The 9,749-nt window shown below is 48.9% G+C and overlaps 1 protein-coding gene across 1 annotated transcript; it reads left to right on the top strand.

Annotated features, from left to right (window-relative positions):
- Nucleotides 1-191: 191 nt before the first annotated feature.
- On the top strand, nt 192-8,469 carry cbx2 (chromobox homolog 2 (Drosophila Pc class)). The gene is made up of 5 exons (XM_077010288.1): nt 192-341; nt 426-469; nt 2,418-2,483; nt 3,519-3,588; nt 5,235-8,469. The coding sequence occupies exons 1-5, from the start codon at nt 270-272 to the stop codon at nt 6,594-6,596; spliced, it is 1,614 nt and encodes a 537-aa protein (XP_076866403.1). The 5' UTR covers nt 192-269; the 3' UTR covers nt 6,597-8,469.
- The last annotated feature ends 1,280 nt before the right edge of the window (nt 8,470-9,749 follow it).

Genomic DNA, 9,749 nt, shown 5'->3' with positions numbered 1-9,749 from the left:
ACACTTTCTCTTCAGCTTTCTAAGCAAGAATATTGACGAATAATTTTTATTATTATTTTGAAGAGTCGACATTTCAGAAACACACAAATCCCTCATTTAAGCTCAAACAAACGGGCTGGAACCCCGATGACGTAGGTACGGTGTCCGCCGCGAGACACTTCTCGCGCGTTCTCGCGTGTTCTCGCGTTGGCGCGTCCCCGCCCGTGGCCCCGCCCCTTCCTCCATCTCCCTCCGCAGAAGCGCCGTGCGGAGCGGCGGGTGCAGCAGACATGGAGGAGCTGAGCGCCGTGGGGGAGCAGGTCTTCGACGCCGAGTGCATTCTCAACAAGAGACTCCGCAAGGTGAGCGGTTCGGACCCGCGCGCACACACACACCTGGCCTCGAGCCCCGCTCGCCCCCGTAACCGTGCGCGCCTCTCTCCGCAGGGGAAGCTGGAGTACCTGGTCAAGTGGAGGGGATGGTCGTCCAAGTGAGTGCGCGTGGCCCGCGCGGCTGCAGACAATGAAAACAACAACAACGACGCGCCGCTTGTTGCTGCGGTCCGGTCCGGCGCGCGGGGTTCGGGCCCGGCAGCACGGGAGCGCGTGAGCTCCCCGGAGAAGTGTCGCACCTTTACGTGTTTGGACCGAATCTCAATTTTGACGGATTTTTTTTTATTTTTTATTGTTTCTCTTTTGTTTGCAAAGTTTTGGCGTGGGGCGAAGCGACGGTGTAGTGCGGCGGTTATTCGGTTAAAGTAGCGCCAGTGAGGAGTGAAGTATCTCCTCCTGGTCCTGGTCGGGTCGATAATGGTACTGAACGGTTCTGTTTAATACTTTAACAGGGTTAGTAGGAACATCTCAGAAGCGCAGTTGACCCGCGTTATTACTCCGCTGTATGTGCGGAAAAGCACCAGAAACGCGTTTATTACCGCCTCGTCCGCGTGAACAAATAGGGCATCTCACATCTCGCGCTCTGAAAACAAGACGCGGTTTTGTTTTTCTTTCAACCATATTTGGCCTCATGCCGTATGTGGGGTGAACTCCAGCTGCCCCTCTTCACACACTACCCCTCACACACCACCCCTCACCTCCACCCTCTCACCTCCACCCCCTTTAGTTACTGCTCTCTCTCTTTCTCTCTCTCTCCCCCTCTCTCTCTCTCTCTATTGTTGTTGCTAATCCCACTCAATGGGTATTTTATCTGTCAATCACCCGTGCTCGCGCCACACCCCCATTCCATCTGGTCTCGCGTGGGACGGGTGGCAGATATAAGCAAAACTATCGATTGTTTTAATCACCCGCTTTTAACGCTGACCTCGTCCGTTACGCCGCTTTAAGCCCCAAATAGGACCGTTTTACTGACGCTAGCAGGCACAAGATGCACCGTTTTTCATACATTAGACTATGTCAATTACCATGTAATAAGAAGGTTGTTAAAATGACTCTTTTTCTTTATTCTAAGCCTCCTCTAAACATTTATCCCCTGTTAGTGAGAGAGAGGTAGAGACACCGTTGTGGGATATTGCAGAGGGTGAAGTTAACTTTTTAGTGGAGCTGACTGTATTTGCAGAGCTAAATGTAAACAAGTGGGTGTAGATGGCTGTTAATATTTGCTAACAAACTTCTCTCTTGTTCTGTGTTGTTAATGTACCCACTATATGCTGTTGTCCATGCAGTGACTGGGCTTTAGGGTCCAGAGCAGGACCTGATCATTTTTGTGTGGTTGTGGGTGTGTATTTAGCTAAAGAAGTGAGCATGTGTGTGCTTTTATTTTGAAATGACACTTTAAATTACACATAATCGTAAACAAATATTCAAACTAGAAAAAAATACTCCTGGTTCTGTCATTTCGTCCCATCTGAACCTTTCAGTGAAACAAAAATAGGATGTATTATTATTATAATGAGGATTATGTAGTAATAACAGTGTAGTGTGGACAGATGACGTGAGACTTCAGATGGATGACCTTTGACATGCCACGTGATGCTCTCCTAACTTCTACTGGACCGTCCCATTTAGCTGCGACCTTCCAAACCACACCCACCCAAAAGCTTTGTTCACCCATGACCTCTGAGACATGGTGTGCCAGTGTCTCCGCTGGTTTGCATATGTGGGCGGGGTTAAAGACCCTCCGGGTTTGTGTTTGTCTGTGTGGGCGGGGTTAAAGACCCTCCGGGTTTGTGTTTGTCTGTGTGGGCGGGGTTAAAGACCCTCCAGGTTTGTATTTGTCTGTGTGGGCGGGGTTAAAGACCCTCCAGGTTTGTATTTGTCTGTGTGGGCGGGGTTAAAGACCCTCTAGGTTTGTGTTTGTCGGTGTGGGCGGGGTTAAAGACCCTCTGGGTTTGTGTTTGTCGGTGTGGGCGGGGTTAAATACCCTCTGGGTTTGTGTTTGTCTGTGTGGGTGGGGTTAATGGCCTTCTGGGTTTGTGTTTCCAGGCACAATAGCTGGGAGCCACAGGAGAATCTGCTTGACCCAAGGCTGCTGGCGGCATTTAACAAGAGGTGAGGGGCTCATTTATACTGGTCAGCGAGGCAGTGTGGGGCTAAGGCACTTGATCTCATTGGACGACCAGGCGATGGGAGGGATGAGAGAATAATTTCCATTGGCCTGCCAAGTGGTGGAAAGTTAAGAGGGTCATTCCTATTGGCCGGCCAGGCATTGTGAGGGTAATGGGTTTGTTCCCATTGGTGGTGGGAGGGCAAGGGGGCTGTTACTATTGGCTGTCGAGACAGGGATATAGTTCTCCACTCCACACAGATGACATGGGCAAGTGGTGAATGTTGTGCTGTTCTATGGGCATGTATATGAACTACAGAACTGCCAAAGCCCCTCACTCCAATATATACGTGAGCTCAGTCTGTGTAAGACTGGTTCAGTCACAAAAGCAACAGAGGTGTCAATTCCAGGTTCAGAAAGTGAAAGTCCTCACCAGGATTTTGCTCAGGCTTCCTGGATTATGTTGATTCCACTAATTTTCCATGAATTGTACTAATTAGAAAATCTAGCAAGCTTGAGCAAAATCCTGGTGAGGACTTTTACTTTCTGAACTGACACCTCTGGAAAGCAAACAACGGATTTAGACGGCCATAAACCCATTAATCTGGAGCTTAATCTGGCTCTTGCTGGAGTACACGATGGAAAGATCCTCTTCTGTTAGCATGCAGGATCAGGAGAATAAAGAGAAGAGAAAGTGACTGTTTTCTCAATATGAAACCTCACTGAAGCATTGGCAGGAAGCTTCTTGAAAAACAGGAACTAGATTTTGCAACCTGCCTAGGTGGGTGCAGCTGCGCTTGTTAAAGACGTCTTAACGAATTTGGTTGTTTTCATATTTCTGATCAAAGCAAGATCCTCAAGCTAAAAACACCACATCAGATGTTTTATTAACACTGAAACAACAGCTTTTTAAAGTAAATAAAATGCAATGGTTCCTAGTTTTCTATTGCACTGCTCACAGTGTGTTTAGTAGGTTGGTTTTGAGGATATATGTTCAGATATATTAATTCCTGCTTCTTGCTTTTGTGTCGGACATCCAGGGAGCAGGAACGGGAGCTACTGCTGCGTAAGAAAGGGAAGCGGCCTCGTGGAAGACCTCGGAAAATCATGGTAGAGTATGAGTAGAGGGTGGTACAGTATGAGTAGAGGGTGGTACAGTATGAGAAGAGGGTGGTACAGTATGAGTGGAGGGTGGTAGAGTATGAGTAGGGGACAGTAGAGTATGAGTAGGGGACAGTAGAGTATGAGTAGGGGACAGTAGAGTATGAGTAGAGGACAGTAGAGTATGAGTAGAGGGTGGTACAGTATGAGTGGAGGACAGTAGAGTATGAGTAGAGGGCGGTACAGTATGAGTAGAGGACAGTACAGTATGCGTGGAGGACAGTAGAGTATGAGTAGGGGACAGTAGAGTATGAGTAGGGGACAGTAGAGTATGAGTAAGGGACAGTAGAGTATGAGTAGAGGACAGTAGAGTATGAGTAGGGGACGGTACAGTATGAGTAGGGGACGGTAGAGTATGAGTGGAGGACAGTAGAGTATGAGTAGAGGACAGTAGAGTATGAGTAGAGGACAGTAGAGTATGCGTAGAGGGTGTTACAGTATGAGTAGAGGGTGGTACAGTGAGTAGGGGATATTAGAGTATGAGTAGAGGACAGTAGAGTATGAGTAAAGGGTGGTACAGTATGAGTAGGGGACAGTAGAGTATGCGTAGAGGACAGTCGAGTATGAGTAGAGGACAGTAGAGTATGAGTAGGGGACGGTACAGTATGAGTGGAGGACAGTAGAGTATGATTAGAGGACAGTAGAGTATGCGTAGAGGGTGGTACAGTGAGTAGGGGATATTAGAGTATGAGTAGAGTACAGTAGAGTATGAGTAAAGGGTGGTACAGTATGAGTAGGGGACAGTAGAGTATGAGTAGAGGACAGTCGAGTATGAGTAGAGGGTGGTACAGTATGAGTAGGGCACAGTAGAGTATGAGTAGAGGACAGTAGAATATGAGTGGAGGGCAGTAGAGTATGAGTAGAGGACGGTCCAGTATGAGTAGAGAGTGGTAGAGTATGAGTAGGGGACCGTAGAGTATGAGTAGAGGACAGTAGAGTATGCGTAGAGGGTGGTACAGTATGAGTAGAGGGTGGTACAGTGAGTAGGGGATATTAGAGTATGAGTAGAGGACAGTAGAGTATGAGTAAAGGGTGGTACAGTATGAGTAGAGGACAGTAGAGTATGCGTGGAGGACAGTAGAGTATGAGTAGAGGACAGTAGAGTATGAGTAGAGGACAGTAGAGTATGCGTAGAGTGTGGTACAGTATGAGTAGAGGGTGGTACAGTGAGTAGGGGATATTAGAGTATGAGTAGAGGACATTAGAGTATGAGTAAAGGGTGGTACAGTATGAGTAGGGGACAGTAGAGTATGAGTAGAGGACAGTCAAGTATGAGTAGAGGACAGTCGAGTATGAGTAGAGGACGGTCCAGTATGAGTAGAGGAAGGTCCAGTATGAGTAGGGGACAGTAGAGTATGAGTAGGGGACAGTAGAGTATGAGTAGGGGACAGTAGAGTATGAGTGGAGGACAGTAAAGTATGAGTAGAGGGTGATACAGTATGAGAAGAAGAAAGCATAAACAGGGCAGTGATTAGGACTGGGCAGTGATTAGGACTGGGCAGTGATTAGGACTTCAGCACATACAGAACACTTTATCGTGTTCTGCATGTGCTGTCAGCATTATAACCTTTTTGTTGTTGTTGTTATTTTTGCAGGAAGCTGTTCCTCCTCTATCCAAATCCAGCAGCTCTTCATCTTCTTCCAGTACGTCCGGCACGTCCTCCACTTCTACGTCCTCATCCTCTTCGTCCGAAGATGACGACGATGATGAAGACGACGTGAGTGGAGACAGGAAGCAGAAGCCCAGTCCCCGGGCACGGGAGCTGCACCCTGTCCCCCAGAAGAAGGCCCAGATCGTGGTGGCCAAGCCCAGCCCTCCGAAGAAGAAGCGTGGCAGGAAGCCCCTGGCTCCGGAGCTGAAGGCCCAGAGGCAGAACCAGGCCAAGGGCCCACGGAAGCTTCTCAAGCACACGCCCAAAGACTCGCTGTCCGACCTGCGGACGAGCATGAAGAAGCCGCTCATGCCTGCCAGCTTCACCTACACAGGACTGAGTAGAGCTGCCAACAGGGAGCCAATCACGTTGCACCACAGAGGATCCTTCAGCCCCAACACGTCAGTGAAGGGCTCTCTGGGCGGGTTGGGGGCGGGTCGCCCGGCCGGCCCCGCCCCTATACTCGGGCGGCCGTCGCAAGGGAAGAGCGCGGCGGATTTAAAGCTGTCAGTCTCCGACAGGGGGGGCGGAGCAGGAGGGCTGGATTTAAAAACGGGGGCGTGTAAGTCTCCGGGCGTGGCGTCGTTGAACTTACATGGCACAAAATTCACAGCTAGCAGTACCAATGGACAGGCAGCAGGGGGAGCTCCTACCTGGACGAAAAAGCTGGACACCCCAGTACAGAGTTCTCCGCAGCGGCCGGCGAACACCAGACCCTCCACCTCCTCCGTCTCCTCGGTGAAAAGCCCCAGCAACCAGCCCGCCAGCCTGCAGCATGCCAGAGTGCCACATGGGGGCGATACCTGCGCTGCCCCGGGCTCCAACCTCCGAGGCTCTGACGGCGGGCAGAGAAAAGGCCCAATACAGGAGAAGGGCACCACGACCAGTCCGGCCCGCCAGGGAGCGCCGGGGCGTCCGGGTAGGCGGGACGGCGGGGCAGAGAGGGTGAAGGCGGAGGACGGCGGGATCCCGGCGGAGAGGCTGGCCAAGGTGGGCCAGGCCAGGCCGCAGAAAGGCCCCGCCCTCGGCCCCGCCCAGGACGCGCTGCGGGACAGGAACGGCGGCAAGGCGCTGAGCGGCACCAGCACGGGAGAGGAGGGCAGCAGCTCGGAGTCGGAGCAGGAGTCTGCGTTTCCCGGCGACCGGCGGGAGGTGTCGGTGGGCGTTCAGACGGGCCCGGACTGGAGACCCACGCGCAGTCTGATCGAGCACGTGTTCGTCACCGACGTCACCGCCAACCTCGTCACGGTGACCGTGAAAGAGTCGCCGACCAGCGTTGGTTTCTTTAGCATCCGGAATTTCTGAGCACCTTGAAAGCGCTCCAGAAGCTCCGGTGCGGAGAAAGAGGAGCAGGACGGGAGGACCCCGCCAAACCTCTTGGCTCTTCAAAGTTGATTTCAGAAATGTATCGTTCTCTGCCAGCGCCTCCTGGATTCTAAAATCAGAACTATCTAGTTTTTTTTTTTTTTTATTATCGTTGTTGTTTTTTACTTACTTAAAGTGGAGCTATCTTAATTAGTCATTAAAGGGACATTGAGTGTGGAAGATGCTCATTCAGGTAAAAGCTCCCCACGTACGTGCTCAATCAGGTGCTATCCTAGAGGTGCTTACATACTGAAGAATCACAACATCGTCATCTGTTTTTTATGTCACAATCAAGGTGTCTTGCAGTGAGTCGTGTGATTGGTGGGCCAGCCTCCAGATGGGAGGTGTAGCCACGACAACAAGTGCAACAGTGTTTACAAGAATGCAAAACTACAAACGGAGAAACTAAACTTATCCAAAGGCTTTTGATTTTTCGTTTCTTTGGTCTGGTTTAGTTTTTTGCTTTACTAGAGTTCTGAGCTGTTGGACAGCTAGGACAGTCCTGTTCTGTCCTGGACAACATATGGCCTTTAGTTCACAGAATGCCTGGTCCTTATTTATTGGGTTTTTTTTTACTGTCTTTGTTTTTTTTAGATTAAAACATTACAGAATCAGTAAACAATCTTTTTTAATGCTGAAACTTCTTTTTTTTTATGAGACTTGCATGTGAAGTTGAAAACCTGGTTCATTTTGGCTCATTGTGAAAGACGTTTTGCGTGTGACCGTGGAAGAGGGACGCATCCAGGTCTCTGTCCAAATGTTTTTCAGTTTGCTTTTGTCTGTAGTCACTAAGCTATATGATTAAGATTGTAATTAATGTGTGTAGGGGGTTCAGATGGTTCAAATGTCAAAGTGCCTTGTTCAGCTTTTAGCCAATGAGGTGCTGGTTCTCTCGCGGCCCGTGGACTCTACACTGGGCTGTGTTCTCCGTGCTCTGACTGATGTATACACTACCGTTCTAAAGTTCAGAATCCCATGTCTCAAAGGTTCAGAAAGAAGTCTGAATAATATAAACCATCCCCCAGAGGTATTTCTAGAGGTTTTATGTAGTATTTCAAGTATTTTGGGGAAAAGAGTTCTAAGTTATTAAATGATTAATAATATACTGCAGTTATTTATGTATAGTAATTTCTTGTCGGAGTATCTGCCTGGAGAGTCCGCCCATGCTTCCCAGATAAAAGGCTTGATGGTCCTGGCCTCCATCTTGATGGAGAACGGCTCCGTCACCAGCCTCAGCATGGAGCGTCGCCCGGCAGCACGGCGATCAAGGATTTGAGGAAGAGGAGGGACATGCCGCGCCATGCTCTTCTCATGTTAGTCACATGTAAACAACACATGGGGTCTGTGGTTTATGGAAGTATTGGAGTTGTGTATCAGTGGCAGGAGCGGCCAGGTTCGGAGAGGCGATTCCCTGCTTTTGAACAGTAGTGTATGTGTGTGTGTGTGTGTGTGTGTGTGTGTACACGTATGAATGAAGAACAATAGTGTCCAAAGCGAAAAGCTTCTAGACTTTGAGTTTTTCCCACCCAGGTTGTTTATGTTTAATTTAGTAGATTTGATTTTCAGATGTTGTTAATTTCCAGTGTGTTTCAGGTAGTAGATGCAGTCAAGTACACAGTACTGCTAGAACTGGTGCCACGCTTCTACATCTTGTTTTTATTTATAGTCTCTTTTGTGAAATGACAGAATCTTAGTCATGAAGAACTCCAGGTATCCAAGCCTGTGTGGTGTACACAGTGACCACAGGTTGCACCATGTACCTCGAGCAGCTAATTAAACAACATTCTCGTCTTTAACAACATTGTGTGTGTGTGTGTGTGAGAGAAGATTGAGAGCCCTCAGCAGTTGCTGGCTTGTGCCAGACTTTAGAGAGAACATGAGGTTGTGTTCACAGGAGCAGACACAACCTCCTCTCTCTTGAAAGGCATCAGGACTGCCAGATAATTCCAACTTTCCACAAAGAAATACACATGGTTGCCAGATAATACCAGCTACCTGTGCAGGACTACACATGGTTGCCAGATAATACCAGCTACCTGTGCAGGACTACACATGGTTGCCAGATAATACCAGCTACCTGTGCAGGACTACACATGATTGCCAGATAATACCAGCTACCTGTGCAGGACTACAGAGGTCAGATGTGCGGGGACTCCTAAGAAGTGAGTGTCTATGTGGAGAGCTAAACAAGCGAGCTGACTGTCTAGCCATGTGCATATGCTAACAAGTGCACGTAGGGGCTAGTGGGCAGAGGAACGTATGCATTATATATCAGAGGTCGTACCACAACCCCCACCTTATTTTCCCACCTGGGAGGCAGATGTAATGACCAATCAGAGACCAATCAGTTACATTAATCACTCCGTTAATAACCGTGTTAACAACAGCAGTGCTGCCTCCAACAGTTAGTAATACCTCTTCATCATCATCATCCTCACCCTACACCAGTTAGTAATACTGCCTCGCACTGTGGTGAGTGCTCGTGATCTCCATGGTGGCGTGATCTCCGTGGTGACGAGTGTGGGCACAGCCTTTCACCGTGGTGTGCATCTCCTCCCCTGCTCCTGGGTGCTCACCTGTACGGCAGGTAGAACAGGGTTCTAACAACAGGCAAGTCAAAACGCACGTGACACTCATAAACACGTTGCCCTGGGCAGGGGTTAGGACTAGTGTACATTTCATGAGCCCTGGGAGAAGGCTGATGTTGAAACCATGGAAACGTTGAAACCATGGAAACGTTCCTCCTGCTTCTCCAGATGCTTACAATGTCATTTTAAAGGTTTTTTTCAAAACCGAAACCACCATGGTAATCAACAGAAAAGAACACAGGTTGTATAATAATGTACAGCTTGCACAGCACCTGTGTAACACCAGCGTACGGGAGAGTGATAAATATCTCATCTGTTCAAATGGAGCAGCTTTGACTGATTGGTGTAGATGTGTGTGTGGTCAGTAATGCTGTGGAGGTGGATGGTTCTGTGAACGGACCCAGGGGCGTCTTGCAATTCTGTCTTAGACCAAGATCTGCAGTGAGCAATATAAGATATATGATGAGAAGAATTATTGCCTTAGGGCTCTCACAGCCCACTCGGT

Source organism: Brachyhypopomus gauderio, chromosome 6 (assembly GCF_052324685.1).
Source record: "Brachyhypopomus gauderio isolate BG-103 chromosome 6, BGAUD_0.2, whole genome shotgun sequence".
NCBI lineage: Eukaryota > Metazoa > Chordata > Actinopteri > Gymnotiformes > Hypopomidae > Brachyhypopomus > Brachyhypopomus gauderio.
Note: the sequence above shows the minus strand (reverse complement) of the source record. Positions and strands in the feature narration are given on the sequence as shown.